Here is a 19,251-nt window from a genome sequence, read left to right on the forward strand (position 1 = left end):
CTGCTATTCTACTGAATTGAGAATTATTCTATTTATTGTTTGACACTAATAATAATCTAAGATTAAAATTATACCTGTAAAACAGTTTTAACAGAGATAATAATTATTGCATTTAAACAGTGTTTTTAATCTCAAAGAACCTCAATGTGTCATATACTGTACAGTATAGTAGGGGATTCATTTCATAATAATAACTGATTATAATAGCATTATATTCAATGTGTTCCATCATGTTTTATTTACTTAAATGGAGTTCAAATAAGTATACATTGCTTCATAAAGCTATTATAATTGAATTTTGTAAAGGGGTGTTAAGTCATCTACAGTAAATAAAATGTGCTGTTGAAACTGCAGTACAGTAGTAAATTGTTTTCTTGTAGCTTTTTCATTCTTTAAATATTGTAAGAAACCTGTACTGGATTAAAGACATGTTAAAAAAAAGTATTTTCTGAAGAAATTAAATATTTGTACATCCATTCCCAAGCATCTCATTACCTTAATGTGTTTGCTTGGAGTCACCTCCACTTGTACTTTTTCTTGAGCTGGTTTTTCAAACTGCTGTTTCAGGACCTGAGTTGAAATCTTTGGTAACTCTTCTCCTGTGATGATTTTCACTGAAAAAGGGTAATTGAAAAACAAACAATAATAATTTGCTAGAGACAATGACATCCAAAAAAGTGTATGCTTTGTGAATGTTTGGAATACTTGGTGAGATAGGTTTGACTAAACCCGCTTGGTTAATGGGTAGCCTCATGGCCATAGGATGAGGAGCTCAAACCCCATTCAGACTGAGTGAACCCAGGGGCAGCTGCAAGGTGGAGATGGGATGGAGAATGGACGCTTGAGATGAATGTGAAGGGACATGTTTGTGTCTGATGCGTTTAGCTAATTTCTGTAATGATGGTGATTAGGAACAGCTGAGTGAGATTGGCTTGTCATTGTTGTCCTGCTTGAACTTCATTTAATAACTTCCATGTAGATGTAATGCAATCTAAAGCTTCCTTTTACATAAGTAATGGACAAGTGACCCAATAGCTTAGAATTAATATTATATGCTAGATATGAGAGCTATTACTTGATTAATGTTAGAGTGCAGTAATTTAAGCACACAGAGTACATAAGCACCTCTGATTAACAGACAAAGTTCTTAAAGTTAGTTTTGGAAGAGGTGTTAGTGGGGCCAGCAGGGGGCGCTCAGGCTGCGGTCCATGTGGGTCACTATACTGTAAACAGGCGCCGTCCTTCGGATGAGACATAAAACTGAGGTCCTGACTCTCTGTGGTCATTAAAAATCACTGGACTTTTCTCGAAAAGAGAAGGGGTGTAACCTCGGCATCCTGGCCAAATTTCCCATTGGCCCTTACTAATCATGGCCTCCTAATAATCCCCATCTATGAATTGGCTTCATTTACTCTGTTCTCCTCACCACTAATAGCAGATGTGCGTTGAGTGTTCTGGTGCACTATGGCTGCCATTGCATCATCCAGGTGTGGGTGGTGCACATTGGTGGTGGTGGAGGGGAGTCCCCATTATCTGTAAAATGCTTGAGTGGAGTGTCCAGAAAAGCGCTATATAAGTGTAAGCAATTATTTAAATGATTATTATTTAGTATAAACATGGGAAAGAAAACATACTCTCTAGTAGACTTAAACATACAGCTCATAAATTAAAAATATTGGTTTCAATATTCATTAGTTGTGTTTTTTACAGTATGTGTCTCAGGATATATACAGTAAAGTACATACAGTACAGTGCATAGGGACTAATATCATACCTGTTTCATCATAATGGTTTTCATAGCCAGAAGCCAGGCTGCTTTGGTGAACACTCTCATCAAGTGAGACCTATAACGAGTTTTTAATTAGATGTCATGATATGTAAGGAGAATTTACAGAGACTTGAAATCTCACATTAACAATACCTATTACTTGGACACCTTTTCCTCAAGGTATAATTACTGTGAGCTGAAAACTGAGGATGGATTGCCGAGAAACAATATCTTCAAATGAGAGGAAGAAAGCAATTTTTTAAGCGCTATAGCTTTTAACCTCAACTATGATCTCCAACTTATTAACTTTACTCTGATGTTTACACCATAGCAACAAGATACATTTTGGCTCATGTACTGTATGTCTTTTGTAGTGATAAAAAGTCCTGAAATACACAATTTACTGGAATGACTCAAAACCAGGCTCTTGACCAATATTTAAAACAATAACACTGTGCTTCTCTTTTTAAGTTTAATGCACAATGAAATGTGAATCCTTTGTCATATTTCTTTGTATCATTTAAGTGGTCTCCTGAATGTCATTAAGTGGTTTCTGTGTGGTAATTATTAATAAAGTTCTGTAATGTTATAAAAAAACACAACTTATCTACTGTATACTGACAATTTGCTATTTTCCATTTGTAAAAAATATTCCTCATTGGAAGGTATCCAGTTTGAAAATAGCATCGTCTAATTTAATGTGCTTTTAATTCTAGTTTATCCTTATTAGTTTATCAATGATGCATAGTACTTATTTAATTATATATTTTATTTACTCGTTATTGGTAATAGCAATAGCTCATGTCTAGTTCTTATTCTATCTAGCTTAGCCACACTTGATCTCAATATGCTGCCAATTTTGCACAGAAATGAAAATATTTGATAAGATGTAGACTTGTGGGAATAATTCTTGTCAAGAAGGTATCTGTATATTGCACAGTAGATATGATTTCCCAGTTTTAGCAAGTGACAAGGCTCTATCTGAACATTGATTCAGGTGTTAATCTTCTCTCTACTAAGCAAGGTTTTAAAAATATATTTGTATAAAGTGAGACTTTACAAAGCACCTTTCAATATTATTACAAGTCTTCTTTCTTTGTTGAAGTCACTGCATCCCTTCTTGATCAAATCATTTCACGCTCCATCTGTTGTCTTTACAATACCGCTCTGTGCATAATGTGTTTAGATATCAAAGCCTTGTCCACTCATCCTTTTTGCAACTGTTACCTTTTCATCCTGAACAAAAGACACCTGGTGTGTTGATGGAACATTCTCTTTCAGCTCTGCCCCGGTACTGCTCTTCACCATAACCTCAGATGTACTTGACACTTCCTGTGACAGAAAAAATTAGCTGTCAGACGCTGTAGAGGACCACTTGTTTATTTCAATGCTGCTAACAGCGGAACATTATTAGCAATACAAGTGGGACTAATTAATGTTTAAATTGAAGAAGATAAAAATGCTTCAATGACACATTTTTTAAATGATAGCTTGCTAATTGTGAAAGCCGAAAATAATCTGGCAATAAGATATTATTGCTGTGCAATTTCAGCTTTACATACATAGGACAGTGATTGTTTTAGTAGCCAAATGCACATTTTTTAGTTTCTTTCTTTAAATATGTTACTTTTTAAAGCGGACTTGTGTCTATACCGCTTACAAAATTAGAACAAAGCAATTATCCAGAATGTAAAACGAACCTTCAAATTTGAATGCCAAGTAATTGCTGCAGCAAAATGTGCATCATTTGATGTTTTCAATTCTTACATTAAAGCTGTTCTTATCATCTATTTGTATTGCACACAACAACGTATGTCCATTAGCTAAATTTAAAAATGGCAGTAAATGGCAGCCTTCTTCAATAACCCATTCCCTGCAATTTAATGATCCTGTTACAAGAAAAAAACATGATCACTCTGAAAACTTGTTTTTTTTTCAATTCAATATTCATACATATCTTTGATCACTGACTGTAAATGTAAGCAAGTGGGAAATTAAACATGATTTAAACTCTGCAGGAGAAATAATGAATGCAGAAACAGAGTCAGTGGATGGGTGGGTGACTGAGAGGAAAGGTGGTTAGAATTTATCTTTCATTGCTAGATGTTCTCCTACAGCTCATATTTGGACTTTCCGTTTCAATATCACTTGTATTACAATATTCTTAATTACCTGTACAGATTTGTGCTGGTAATGGAACTGGGTAACTGTTCTTTGTGAAGATCCAATTTCCTGGCTCTCAAATTGTTTCTTCACGCTGGCTAGCCCTCCAGGCAAAGAGCAAGCTTCAGACTCCTCCACAGCCTAATGAAGCAGTGAAAAGAACATTAGCTCCCTTCACTTTAAATGGAAAGAGAATGCAATTGATAGACTTAATATTGTACTTAGCTCTGTTTGGCTTTGGTGACATTCTCTCACATTAAACACTATATTAAAAATATATGCAGTGGCATCTCTCCTATAAATTAACAATGTTAACTAAACTACAAGTGCTGGTGTTCACTGGAAGTTTAGGAGTTGTTGTGTTATTTAAATGCGTGTCTATGATAGGACCAGCCTCTGAACTTGATACATATCTGTCCTTCATACGGCATGTTGATGACAGACCCAGGCATTCCCTACTGTATATTAATAATTGCTCCCAGGCTTATCCTGCAGGGGGCACAAATAGTACATATTGCTGTACTAAACTCCATTTGAAGTTCTCCTTTCTGACTCGCATAGATTTCACTGCATGAGAGCAGTGAAGCCTAACTTTGGTCACATTTTGTCATACAACAAGAAGGTAAAATGTTTTTGTAAGCTTGCCTAATTCACAGTATTGCAATGTGATTCATCATTTTTATGCTCTTATTCTGCGCCCCTATAGTATGCTATTTATATGGATGATATCTCCATCCACGTTAGGGATCTCCTGACCATACTGAACAATATTATCTCGTTTCATCATCTGCAAATCATCTGTTTAGAAATAAAAAGCACTTAGCTTTTTATAAAACTTGCAAATGACCCTGCTTTCCATTTTCTTGCAGTACTTTGTAAACTTACAGGAATCAACCAGGTGACAAACTTCAAAGAGGAATTTCAAATATTTAAAATGGAAGCTTATTCTTTGCACGTTTTCTAAAAGATGCTGTACTGTAGAACCAAAGATTCGCTGTTGATCTGCATGTTTCCCAATAAAGAAGATTTAGGAAAATATATAATAGTAGATCTAGTATGGCAATTAAATTGCGCTGACCAGCTAGAGATTAAAGGAACATAATCTTACTGTGCTGGAGGTGCTGACTGCCTCCTTCTTGGAGACAGCTGCCTGATACATGGCCAGCCTTTCCTTCAGTGAAACAGTCTCGTTGTTGCTATCCAATAGTGTGCTGCTCCTCCCGTTTGCAGTTTCCTCTGGAATTCCTGTTCCTGATTTGTCTGTGCTGCCAGCAGCTAGAAACAAATATAATATATTAATAAATGGCTTGTACTGCAATACAATGGTCAAGTAAAGAGAATTAGGAAAACCAATCAAGACATATGTCATGTTTACAGTATATCTAATGCTGTTACAAAAACAAACTCTTCAGGATATGTTTGACTTATAAAACAACCCCAGCCTAAAACAAACCCAACCTATCTTGCTTCATAGCTGACCACAGCTCTGGAACTAAACGATTAATGGGTGAAATTATTAAACCTTTCTCATTAATGGAGTGAATTGCTTGACACTGTTACCTGAAATGAAGCTAATGCAAACTAATCTAGCTAAAATCTGTTTAGGAAAATATTTATATGAAGATCTTTATGAAACAGAGTTCAACCATTGAACTCATTATATGCTTCCTGTTTGTGAATGAAGAAAAACACACATCAATCACATCACTTACACTAAAAGAAAATGCCCACACAGCAAAACAATTACTTAAGCACTGGTAAATCACAGATGAGGGGAGTTTTATATGTAGCTAAGGGCCTAACAAGGAATTTATATTCTTAGACTTTTGGAACAGATGATAGCTCTGCATTACAAGTAATTAAAGAGGTTAGGATGAAAGTACATTTATACAGCCGAGTTTATATAAGAAAAGTGCTGATTTTCAACATTGTGCCTTTTCCCTAAATCATTAAATGACAGTATGGCTTAGTTACTGAAGCTCTGGTGACATACAGAAAATTGTATTGTCTCAGTATAAAGGCATGACATAATTCGTAGGTGATTCAGTTCTCTAACAATCTCCCTTCTATACATAGTGAGTAAAAGAAATTTATGTCATGAGCTGTTGACAGACAATTAAGCTTCACCAGCAAATTCAAGAATCAAATGTGCTAGCTGATCTTAAAAATATAATACAACTCTTTAGATCCAATAAGAACATATTGATTTAATCTGTCATTTTTTCTTTGAAGTCCGTTTATATTTAAAAACAAACATATAATTAAAGAATATGAAAGTGTCACTTCAGAAACACATGCTAGCAAACAGCTTGTCAACCACAGAGGGTTTGACTTCCAGATAAGTACATGGCTAGGCCATACATTCGTACAGAAAACCAGAAGTGAAGTGAGAAATACATTTCACACTATAAGTTGAACATTTCTATGAGATAATGGCAAAAAAACATATTTGCAAAGTAAACAGCTGTTGCTCATTGTTCTCCAGGCCTCTCAGATTGTCAGTACTGCAAGCACAAAATCCACTCATAAGGAGTGATAAGATTTAAAGTGAAATGACTTTCCATTGTCATGTTTTTGACTTGCTCTGTAACACCCTATTCCCTTGTGTCAAAAAAATCAAATGAAAATTTATTGAAAATACTTTGATATTGTAAACAGTGTCATCACAGAAAACACTTAAATTTGCTGCACTATTTGTTATATTACTGAAATTCATTGTGGCATTCTGGGTACAGGTATCACAATTCAAGCAGAAATGCACAGTTAGTTTTAGACGTAAGGGTTAATTGCATAGCTAGACTTAGGGATAGTTTTTGAATTCTTACATATACTTAAATGTACATGGTACAAAACAATGATAATTCAACAAAATGTGCTGTTTTAATGCAAAGTTTTAAGCATAAGTTAACATGAGGCATGACTAATCATCCAGTTCTGTGCAATTATGACACTATAATTGTGTCCATACTTTGTTTCCCAGCTGAATTAGCCAGGTTGTGCCGAATAAGTACTGGGATAGGAGGGATTGCAGCTGGATAGGTAAATGCTGTTAGCTAGACCAGTTGGTGGCACTCTATTCTCTTGAAATGTCTAAACCAGTGTCCCTGTATGGTGACTGAAGTAATTTTGCTGTAGAAGATACCATTAAACAGACATTAAACTGAGGTCCTGGTTACTAGGTTATTAAAGGTTATTGAAGCAGTTTCTCATGTCTCTACCTCACATGTTCATTTAGTGGGGCTGCTGGAACATAATGACTATCAAGAGTTGCCCAGGAGGGTGCTACACTTTGGGACAGTAGCAGTAGTTTGGGACACCTTGATATTAAAGCAATTAATTAACACCTTTACGTAATCATGAAAGATGATAGTCAATGAGGAGAAGACATTTGAATTGTCTATGCTATTATTATATCTGGCATTTCTACTGCAATTGGTAAGAAATTTCTTACTAGTAACTTGGGAAAAGGACTGGGAACAATTTATTACTTGAAATAAGCAACATTCAAATGCTTTTTAGATGTAAGAACTTATCCTCCAAGTATTAATTACCAAATCATCCCCATTAAGAAACCAGTCTCTGTTAGTGTAACACATAATGAAATAAGAAATTCATTCACTTTAAATTCAAGATAAATTAACACATGCATGGTAGTGTTAATATTGATTATTCTTCAATTCTGTTTTTTCATCTAGTCCACTGTGTAGACTAAAGAGCCCAGTGTTTGGACGCTCTTTGTACTGTACATGAGACTTAATATTATGAAACAATTTGGATGATGAAAAACATTTTACAATCTGCAAAATTAAAATGCCTGTCAAGCATTTGGTTTTAAATATATACGTAGGCACATTATATCTGTGTCTTTGTTTCAATACAGAAGATTTCAATTAAAATCAAGTCCACACTATACAGTACATACTGTACTGTACTTTTACATTTTCTATTTAAAAGCCATGCAATATGGCCTTTTTTATAGGCATTAATCAAAATAAAAAAAAATACAGTACAAGCCCTTTGTGTCAAATTTGCTTATATCTGTTATTCCAATAACTTAAACAGAAATTGTTCAAAGTTCTGTACGACACAATGAAAATAAAAAAGGGTAGTTTGGTTGTAGGAGAATTTTCAGATATATAGACTGCCTTAGCTTTACACAAGTGTTATTGACAAAATCCCAACAGTCATTTAAACGTTCAAACTGAAACATTTATTTATTGATTGCTTCAGGTGTTTTAAGGGAAAGAGAGAAATACTGTCATTGTCTTATTTTCCACTTATTGCTCTACAACACTGACGTCCTCTTACAACTACATGTTGAGTTCTACAGTAGCCTTTCTAGCCAAAAAAAGAACTTTGCACAATAATACTAAATACTATTCAATTACAAAATCACATTGATGACTGACATTTGGAAGATAATTTACGCCATGTGATGAAACTATGTTCCCTTTAACTACCAATTTTAGAGTCCTAGCTATGGTTAGCATGCTGGTGTAAACTTATCACCCTCTTACCATGAGATGTGTGACTAGCACAGCAAGCTCCCAAAATAAATGGGGTTCTTCCCATCCCAGTTTTTAATGACAGGTCAAATAGTTAGCACCTGAGGTAATTGTGAAATTTAACACATGCTGAAAAGAGGAGATAATGTATTCATTTATTTTATGGGATCAGTGACTCTGGTGTACAGGCAGGTTTAGCAGAGAGACTGACATTTTCATTCTAAAATTGTGCAACTACAATCCTTGGATATCTCATGACAAGCAGTAGTGAGGCAAGAGCTCACATTACAGGAAAGTGAGGTAATAGCGGCGCCATCTCGAAGTTAAAAAATAAATCAACCTTATTTTAAACTGCTTTAGCCATAGACTCATGTTCCCTTCCTGGTGAGACAGGCACCATTACGAGCATTCATTGAAGGAAAACAAAAGTATTTAAATCAGAAACTAAGTTTTATTTAGTCAAAATAAGAGAATACTTTTTGGTACACTGTTTTTAGTTAAAAACTCTCTTTTGCTTCCAGACAAATTGTCAAACTTTGAAACGTTGTTTATTAACATACAGTATATGTAAGGGGCTGTTCTATTCTCGATTACATGTACAGCAGTGTATTCAAATGGAAGTTATTCAATAATAACCTTCCTAATAATAATAATAATAATAATAATAATAATAATATAAGAGAATAGCATACCTTATAACAATATTGAATTCCTTTCAATAATGGAATTTTGATTTGAGGGGGCATACAGTTAGGATGTGCTTTTGTCACTAGGATGAAGCATTAATATGCGGCCCTCTGACAATCTCTCTGATGATTGCTAGTGTTTGAAAAAGAGGTAGACATCAGAATGAGGGAGTGTGGTATTGTCTTTGGTATGTATAGAGACCAGCAGTTCAGCTCAGCTGAGCAGAGTCTCCTGACCCTGGGTCTAACACTGGTAGCGGTTACATGAACAGAAATATAACACTACAGTGCCAGCTTGCTGCAGGAAATTGTTCGAGAAGGAAATCTGGAACATAAGCCTTCACTTAGTAAAAGCTCATGCCATTATAGGCCAAGAAGTGAATTGCATCAACCCATTAAAATGCAGTTCTGTCAGCAAAATTGAACTGAGATACGTTTTGCCTCTTAAGATTTAAATTGAAGACAATAAACAAAACAATGACTTTCATAAATGAGTCTGTTCCTGTGAGTTATTGCTACTTACTGTAACAAGCAACAGCTAACAAACCTCACACTGCCTTGGTCTTTAAACAGGAGATAAATTAGATTATTAGAAATTCAAATATGAAAAAGTAGAAGTGTATCTGTCATGGTGAGAATGACAAGTAAGCAGAACATTATTCATTTATACCGATATGATTTTTTGAACTATTTTCGTTGTGTTTTTATCAACTGTATAACACAAACTCAGTTCAAAAACTTTCATCAGGCTTTGCATTTCTAATCCAGAAAATAATCTAGTATATAAAAGCTGTACAACCTATCACTATTGTAAACAGTTCATCTCTGGTTGAAACATTTCTGGAGAGAAAACCATCACTCTGCAGGTACAGACGTTCCACCGGAGCTCAATTCCCTACACATCACTAACTGTCATGCTTATGTTTAGTGGCCCTTCCTCAAGTAAGATATATTGGTAACAATTCTTAAAATGCTAATAATGCTTCACTTTTTCCAACATTAGTGCCCCTTTAAAAGGTTCAAAGACACAATACAACCCAACAAAGGCTAGCAGCTAATTGCTCTTTATACAGCATATTATTCCTCAGTTCTTTTAGCAATTCCCCAGTTACAGAACACAGTTTTATAGACTTCAGGTGCCTTAGAATTGTTCCAAATCCAGAAAAAACAGCTGAATGTAAGGTTTTTCTTTGACGAACTAGTAGTCACATGTTACTCAAACACAAACCACCTTGTCTATAGTTTAAAAAAAAATATCTGCTATTGAAAATCAGTATATTAAGAACTTACCCATGTGTAGCTTAGTGTTTGTAAAAGGAAAAAAAAAGTTATTGTGTTTAGTTGATGAAATACATTGCCATTGTATTCTACATTTTCACAGTACAATATTGAACAGATAGCATTAGAGTTATCATTTTATGGAACAACCTTCCATTAAGAAATGACATTTCAGTGTAGACATTTCCTTCCATACAATCTGACTAGCTTGGCAATTCAAGAAAACGTCATACTGTAAATTGTGCAAATTGATTAAATTTATGACTTATAACGATAGTCTGGTATTTCGATCTTACATATGCATGAGGATATTTGCAAATCTAAAACTAAATGACGTTGTGGGGAATTTTTAGGTCAGTCATTCATTAAGTCAGTCTTAATGAAGGAGCTTGTCTTAAGAAAATATTTGTTAAGAGATTGCCATGATAAAACAAATTGAAACATGCCAAAACAAAGCCAATATAAGACAATTAAAGTTCCAGGTGTCTGAAACACTTACCTTCTTTACAGCTGGATAACAATATCTAGGAAGTGTTTAAAATGGTATGATCCCACAAAGGCCCCCCGATCCTCAACTAGCAGGATTTATGCCCTCCACACAAGCACATCCCCCTGTGTTGGAGACCAGCTCCAGCCTTGTCTGTTCACCCTCTTACCCAGCTAGACAGTGACAGCTGATTTTATTTTAGACCCCTTGTAAAAGCAGAGCCTTGGCGTCTTTTTTTAGAAGGTGAGTCCTGCCTTGCCTTAACATCAAATTGCAGCACTCTTCTTGACCAGACTTCCTGTTGAAATGTTTTTGGAAGTACTAAACCTAACACAAGCAATTATTAGTTTTATTATTATTATCAGATAATGAACATTTATGGTGAATTTGTATTCTAATAATGACAGTTTTATTGCATATTTAGTTCCCTCCAGGCAAAAAGAAAATGCTTCAATCAGACTGACTGTTTAATCTTTAAATATGGTAATACTCTATCCAATAAATTGGGTCATATTTTAATGCCAGGGTCCAGAGAGGCCTGGAGTCAGGGAGGTGCACACAACATACAACCACCTGGGGTTGATTCCTCTCTTTCCCAGCTTATCTTGTCCACAAAGGCGCCAGACTGACACCCCTGGCATCCCCAGCAGCCCAGAGCAATGTGTGGTTTCCAGACATGGCACCCGAGCATTGCACCACAGCAACACTGTCTACTGTTCCATAGGTGAAACTGAGAGCTCATTCATGTCACCAGGCATCTAGAAGAAACCAGGCAACTTTCAGTTACAAGGTAACCCTTTCTGCTGCTATAACCAGGCTCTGATAATGACACTGCTTAAACTAATGATTTTAAACATCTTTAGTCCTTGATCATCTAAATATGATATACTGAATGGTACTTTTCTGTTGACTGTTTTGAAGATGTTATGATTGCTTTTTTGCTTTCCTTCTCCCTTTTTTAACTTTGATAAAACAAGTTTGCGAAATCACAAATAGCTGGAGATTACAGAAATGGAGCTTGATAAATGTGAATATGTAATAACTGTTAGTGTGACTTTGTTATAGCAAATTAGACTACTGAATTTCACCAGCCAAATAAATATGTGTTATATAGTTTAGATGTCTCTGAAGGAGCAGGGCTATTAAAGAACAATCAGTACTGCTTTGTGATGTTAATAGGGAGAAAAACGTGGTTTTGAATTATTAAACATACTTGGAATTTATGACATTTCCAGAATGTGACTGATTCTATGAATCCATCATATTTTCCTAGCATACTAATGCTGTAAAACAAGAAAAGAAATGTGAATGCACCTTTTCCCTTACAGACTTCATCAAAATCAGTAAATGGAAAGAAGCCTATCATAACCCACTAGCAGAAGATGACACAACTATGGCATGCCCGTTGAGATGAGAAGTGATTTTTAGAAAACAAATGCAGCCTTTAAATGATACAGAATTCATGTCAGGGGTGAGAAATTAGTCACCCATGAGCAAGGTAGCCCACTAATAATAATAAGCCAGTGATGCATAAAACAGGTATTTTCAGAATATTTGTCCAACATGATTATGCAGAGTTTCTGCATTACCTTATAATAACAGGGTCTGGACTTCTTTTCAGTGCCACTGTTGAGGTTGTCAGTCAGATACTGTACACAGGAAATGATTAGACACCTGTCCTCAAAATCAAATGGATAGGTGGTAATATGTCTGGGTCCAGGTCTTCATTAACTGTGGTGGTACAATTTGAGCACCGAAGCCCCTGAATCCTAAAAAACCCACTTGTTTATACAAACATACTTCTTTTTCTTTTGTGAAATATAATACATTAAATATATTCCTCTACCATCTTTTATCAGTTTTACATCATTACCTTTATTTAATTTTGCACACCTTAGTGTATGATTAATAACATAGATAACAATGCACACACACACACGAAATGCTGGTAGTCAATGAATGCAAGACCACGATTCTGACATTATCAACAGGCCTGAAGACATATACCCATACTACATCACTTATGCTTTCCTTAAATTGATTTCAAATGAATGTTACAATACATGGGTGGCACAGTGGGCATTTCTGCGTTGCAGCACTGGGGAGCTGGGTTCAATTCCTGGGGTGCTATCTATGTGGAGTTTGTATGTTCTCCCAGTGTTTGTATGGTTTTCTCTGGGTGTTCTGGTTTCCTCCCACTGGGGGAAATTGTAGGTTAATTGGCTTCCTGGACAATTGGCCCTATGTGAGTATGTGTGTGTATCATGCCTTGTGCCCATTGCTTGCCAGGACAGGCTCTGAATCCCTTGCAGCCCTGTCTAGAAAATGCTAGATCATCCATTATATAAACTATGTATTCAATTCAATTTTTTATTCTCAACTGGACAATTTCCATCTGCTAAAAGGATTTTCTTGATATTTCAGCCAAATCTAAAACCAATTCCCTTCATGGATTTTTATATTAAAATGCACACATTCAAGTTTAGAAATCAATGTTGAGAATCTAAGATTTTAAAATTTAAATAAGCTAGTATACATGGTAACAAATAACATATCAAGATAATAATTAAATATATTTTAATCTTCAAATCCTTCACTAACAATGTATGGCCACATATGAATTACTAACACTCTAATGTAACAGTGGTAACATGCTGTCTTGGGAGAGTTACATTTAGCTTTTAACTACAGAAATAGAACTGTGCCTTACAGCATGATTGCAAAGTGTGTCTGATTTCTTCTATCCCACTTGCCAAAAGCCATTCTGTATGCAGTATACTGTACCTGAAATGTGTAATCACAAAATATATTGGTCCTTTATAAAGTTATTTGGCCTTCTCGGAGAACTCTAGCGTAAAAATTCTGCACAGTGTAACTATTAAATTGAATATGCACACAAATTGGAATATGAGGAACACATTTGTATGGACAATGACCGTATGCATCTAGGGGCATTATGTTAGCTAAATTACTTTATTACTAGCCAACATTTACTGTGCCTTGTAGAATTATTCAGACTAAATGATGCATACTCCATAAAACTAAAAATGGAGAGAAACAAATTTAATATGTCAATTGCATAAGTATTCAGAATCGAGAAAACAATTTTTGGTGGAACCACTTTTGGCAGCAATTATATCTGCAAGTGTTTTGGGGGTAAATCTATACCCACACACTGTTGCAGTTTTTGTCCATTCTTTGTGGCTGATTTGCTGAATTTCAGATGCTTAAGGGTAGCTTATGGACAGAAGTTTTCATAACCTTCCCCATATTCTCAATTGCATTCAAATCAGAACCTGGCTACTCAAGGAGATTGATGTTCTTTTGCTTAAACCGCTCCAGTTTGGCTTTGACCTTGTTCTTTGGATCATTATCCTGCAGAAAGGTGAATTTTCGTCCCAGTTTTAGAAATGAAACAGGTTTTCCTCTAAACTTTGCCAATGGTATGTTCCCATTGGTGTTGACAAACTTCCCAGTCCCTGCTGATGAAAAGCAAAACTATAACATACAGTACTGTAACTATAACCACCCTGCTTGAAAGTAGCATATACTGAGTGATACACTACATTGGGTTTGCATCAGATGTTTTGCATTTAGACCAAAAAGTTACAATTTTTTGTTGTCTGAACACAAAACCTTTTGCTACATAATTGCAGTATCAGGTGCTTATTTGTAAGCCTCCTTTTGGAGTGAAAGAGATATTGTTGACCCATGGGCTTTTTCTCCCATGTCAGGCACTGAGCTCTATAACTCTTTCAAAATCGTGATGGTATTCCTAACCAGTTCCCTCATCGCTAAGAGTAACTGCTTAAGGAGTTTGGAGGGACAGCCTGGTCTAGTCAATGGGTGGGTGCCTTCCAGATCATAAGGTTTAACTTCACTATGCTCTAAGAGATATTAAGAATTATTTAAATGTTATTATACTCTTCTCCTGATCTGTGCCTTTCTATAACATTATTCCTGGGTTGTTCTGAAAACTCCTTGGTCTTCATGGTTGAATCTTTGCTTCGAATTCACTACCTGACTGAGAGACCTTACAGAGTGAGGAGTTTTTATTCTGAAATCATCTGAATCACTTTTATTACCCACAGATAAAGGCCTTTCAACTATTTGTGTGACTCGTTACGGTAATTTAGTGCACCTCATTTAAATAAGGTTTGCCACAGCAAAACACTCATGCCATCGTGTCTTTTCCACTTTTCATTCAAATTCTGTTTATGTCTTTCTTTTGGTTTTTTGCTTAGAATGTGTGGAGTAGATATTAACTGCTACTTCAAAGTATCATGACTGCAAGCTTGAAAGCAACACAATGTAAAATCTGTACATGGGTCTTACTACTGTTGCCAGGCGCCTTATACATCCATAATAGTTTCCATGTGTGGAAGAACATGGCATTATATTCTTGAACCATAAGAAGCAGTCTAATGATGATATTCACTCTAATATGTTCCATATGATCTCATTTGTATGTGTATCAAATTGCACTGCTCCACAGTGCATTTATTATGACTCAGCTGTATGAATATGCTGAACCTTTATTCAGCTGTGCAAATAACTTTATAAGAAGCCTGTGCATTACTACATTTAGGGAACCATACTGTATGATGAAAGGGTATTATTCTTAAAATGTGACAAATTACATGCCCTTCGAGTATAGATTATTCAAGGATAAATAATCTTTTCACACCTTTACAAGTGAATGAGATGATGAACTGGCTTTGGAGACGAGTGGATTACATCTGAAAGTGAAGATTGTGGGGCATATTTACAATGAATGCAATGCCAAATTAAATTAAACTTATATCATAAAGGAATTATAAAGTAATAAAAACAGCTTGATTATGATTTTTTAATTTTTTTAATATTAAGGAAAATATACAGTTAAAATCAACTTGGTGGTAAAGGTTTAAAGAAATATTTATTTCAGATGCTATTTTGTTTCTATTAGTTTCATAAATCTCCACTAGTGATGATGGAGTTTTGATGGTATCAAGGCCCATCGCACAAGTAGCCCTTTAAATTACAAGAAACTGGTTAAACTGCAATTTAAATAACCTTTATTGTCTACATTACAGGCAAATATGACTCTAATCGTAAAGTCTGGATTAGTCTTTTGTCAGCTTATTTGGGCTAAGTGCAATGAATGTTACTATGGGGTATTTTAAAGGGACACTATATATCTCCATGATAGGAAAAGTATTGCAAGCTGTATATTAATTAAATTCAAACTTCAACATGAAAATAAATTCATGGAAGAATTTCTCAGGGGAGTTGTTCAAGATGTGAAGTGGTTTTTGAGAGAAGAATCACATATTCTAAATTTTGCTTCACTGACATATTTCTTATATCACTTTTTCTCCCCTCCAGCTTTTTCTAAGGTACTACTTCATGGACAGAATTACAATGAAAGGCATCTTTCAAATATAGCCAATATATTTGTGTGTATATCTATTTGAATTTGCAAATATTATGATGCAGACAACTTTATTTGTATTAGTGTGGCTACTAAAATATTTTGCCAACTTAGGGTTTATGTACTTTGCCAGCTTCTACATCTGCCGCAAGCATTCTACACATGAAAACAGTTCGTCATCTTTTATTGAGATAAGCAGACCTCTAGCTAACTACCTCAACCCCACTTCTTCATTTTTCCAGAACGACTAAGAGAAATCATTTTGAGGTAAATGTCTGAAGCTGTTAATAATAAAAATACCAAACGTTTTACATGTTTTATGATAAAAGCACAGAATGTACAGTTCATTTCCCACTGATTTTAGTACAACTTTAAAATTAAATAGTTAATTGATGCAAAGAAATAAAAATAGGCATCAAAAACATGTTCCTTTATATGTGCTTTTATCTTTTTATATTTTAGTGAAATAATGTGATTTTCCAATGACTGGTTGTATTTTTTGTCCACTGCATCTTATTGAAAGACCAGATTTTTATATAATTCACGATAATAAACAGTATGTGCCAATGAGATGTCAACACCTTAATTATTGTTATGCTCTATTGCCCAGCCTGTTTGAGAAGTATTTTCTGGACCTTAGCTGTATTTAATTCAGTGTTCCTACCAAAGGATGATTATTAACTTTGTGAAACCTGTGAAGCATTGAAAACTCTTTAGGAAACAAATATAGCATTCCTCCTGTTGTTAATTAAATGACCTTGTCTCTGAAGATAACAGTATCTGCTAATCTGCAGAATATTCCTGTGCCAGAAATCAGAGGTTGATCACTAACCCAGCCACTTCTAACACATTTCAAGATTTTACTTGAAACTTTCTAGGGGATTTGACTGGCCGGGGATAGCTTTCTTTCAAGGAAGGATTACATGGAGATAGGGACATCAGTAGTGGAGCCTTCACACAAAACCAAAATGTTACACTCCAAACAAGACAAAATACTTACAGGGTTGTGGACATGCATGCAATGTTAAAGCTGATCTAAAAATATCCCTCAATCTTTTCTGAATGTTGTGTCCATACTCTATAACCTTCACCACTTTTTATTCCCACATTCTTATTTGACATTTGAATTAAACATTTGACAATGTGTCAAATGAACAATCAGGGATGTAATATATTATTAAATGTTTAGGTATACTCAAAGTCATATAGTATTTAGTAAGATTTTACTGTCTCAAATGCAATCCTGTTAGTGGAGGCAGCATCAGAAAACAAAACAGTCTGGCAGTATATTTAAGTTGGGAAAATAACCATGAATTTCTTCCTATATAGAATATTTTTATTTTTAGACCCCTTTATTCACACACCTTTTTTTCTAACCAATCAGAATCTTATCCATAAGCAAATCACTTTAAATAAACAAGTAAGACAAGATAAGCAATGTGAACATCACTCTGATTGACAGAAATATTGTTTCAGTCATGCTGTGAATCAAAATATCAGAAAACGTTTTGAAAAATAGAAAGAAAACTAAGGTATCACTATACACATGGCAGCAGATTATCTGGAGATGTAAAAATCAGTCATTCAGCTACAGTACAGTCATTTCTTAGCAGAGTAATGCTTTGACTAAATCTGTTTTAGAAAGTTCTGAAGCCACTCAGATCATAACAGAAAAAAAACTTTTCTGCCAATAAAGGTCAACAATGTTATACACTAGCCTCTATTAATAATATTATCTGCACATACAGTATATCCTTTAATGCCTGGAATTTTTAAAGGTTCTTAAAAATAGTTTGAGATGTTTATTTCAAGGTGCTGAGGTGTTCAGGTCTGGTAGCAATATTTGTAACATGCGTTGAGTCCTCTAAACAGAAATTAACAATTGGGTAGGAATTTGAGTAAGCTGTTTCTTGTAAGATTTATTTATATGATATATGAAGCAAAAGCACTGTTGTATCCTATGACAAATGCAGGGGAGAAAGGGGCATTCATGGTTTCAGCTCAATTTATTGTCTTCAACCAGTAGATCCAAATCTGTCAGAAGTTATCATTATTGAAGACCACAAAGCAATGAACTTTACCTCTGTGAACAACTGTTTTTGCTGCAAACACTGTCTCAGCACAATCAATATGCAAAGTCTGAAGGTTTCAGGGAGCCCTCATTAGAATTAATCAGTTAAAACAATATGCTATTATAACTGGGGAGTTAAATGTCTCAAAAGCAGAAAAAAATGTCTTAGAAAACAACACAATCTTAATGTTTAATGCGCAAATCAAAGAAAATCAAAGAAAGGAGATGCAGTCTCTTCATCAAAAAAGCAGGATATTTTATTATATATTTGGAACAGAGGAGTGCATACCTCATGAATATTTATTTCAGAGAAACAGCTTGGGAGTCTGAGATCATTCATTTTTAAACAAACACTGCCTATGCCTACAAGTGTGGGTATGTTGCATACCTTGGTAGCAACCCTAAAATACAGTAAAAGTGGTTTCTATAAGCATGTTTGCTTTGGTATGCTTCAAAGACCTGTCCTATAAATAAAAATGCAGGAACATATTAGCATAATATGCTAAAAAAATTAAGCTTTTAATCTTAATTTAGTATTTTGTTTTGAGAGATTATAACCTATTTCCATTTCAATTTTAGAAACAGGACAGTCTGCATCAGCAGGACCTTTTCCAAAGCCTTTTGCTCTGCTGTAAAATTTGCTCTGGTTTTCCAAATTTCTGATAAACTTTAATTAAAAAAATGGTTTCCCATACCTACAGTGCCTACAGCTAAGAGCACGGCTTTAAAACTTTTCTTTCAGGAAATGGAAGCCAGATTTGCTCTGCAGCAAATTTTCTTGAAAACCACTTTCTGTTTTAATTTTTATTCTGCCACTGGCTTAGGTGGCATAGGCTGTAATCGGTAGTCACTCATAAGCAGCAGCAATCAGCCAGTATGC

The 19,251-nt window shown here is 35.0% G+C and overlaps 1 protein-coding gene across 2 annotated transcripts in view; it reads right to left on the minus strand.

Moving 5' to 3' along the window:
* The window catches only part of xirp2b (xin actin binding repeat containing 2b), a 55,879-nt gene that overhangs the window by 15,663 nt on the left and 20,965 nt on the right, over positions 1 to 19,251 (minus strand). Inside the window, exons 1-6 of one of the 2 annotated variants that reach the window (XM_088930495.1) lie at positions 10,900 to 11,072; positions 5,040 to 5,206; positions 3,941 to 4,072; positions 2,996 to 3,100; positions 1,775 to 1,844; positions 496 to 614 (exon numbers count right to left, since the gene is read on the minus strand). In XM_088930495.1, the coding sequence (XP_088786621.1) occupies positions 496 to 614; positions 1,775 to 1,844; positions 2,996 to 3,100; positions 3,941 to 4,072; positions 5,040 to 5,090 (477 nt within the window). In that variant the 5' untranslated portion in view covers positions 5,091 to 5,206; positions 10,900 to 11,072. Of the gene's footprint in view, positions 1 to 495; positions 615 to 1,774; positions 1,845 to 2,995; positions 3,101 to 3,940; positions 4,073 to 5,039; positions 5,207 to 10,899; positions 11,073 to 19,251 lie in introns of those variants that run through there. The other variant, XM_088930494.1, reaches the window with a different exon arrangement.

Source organism: Atractosteus spatula, chromosome 13 (genome assembly GCF_055471065.1).
Source record: "Atractosteus spatula isolate fAtrSpa1 chromosome 13, fAtrSpa1.hap1, whole genome shotgun sequence".
NCBI lineage: Eukaryota > Metazoa > Chordata > Actinopteri > Semionotiformes > Lepisosteidae > Atractosteus > Atractosteus spatula.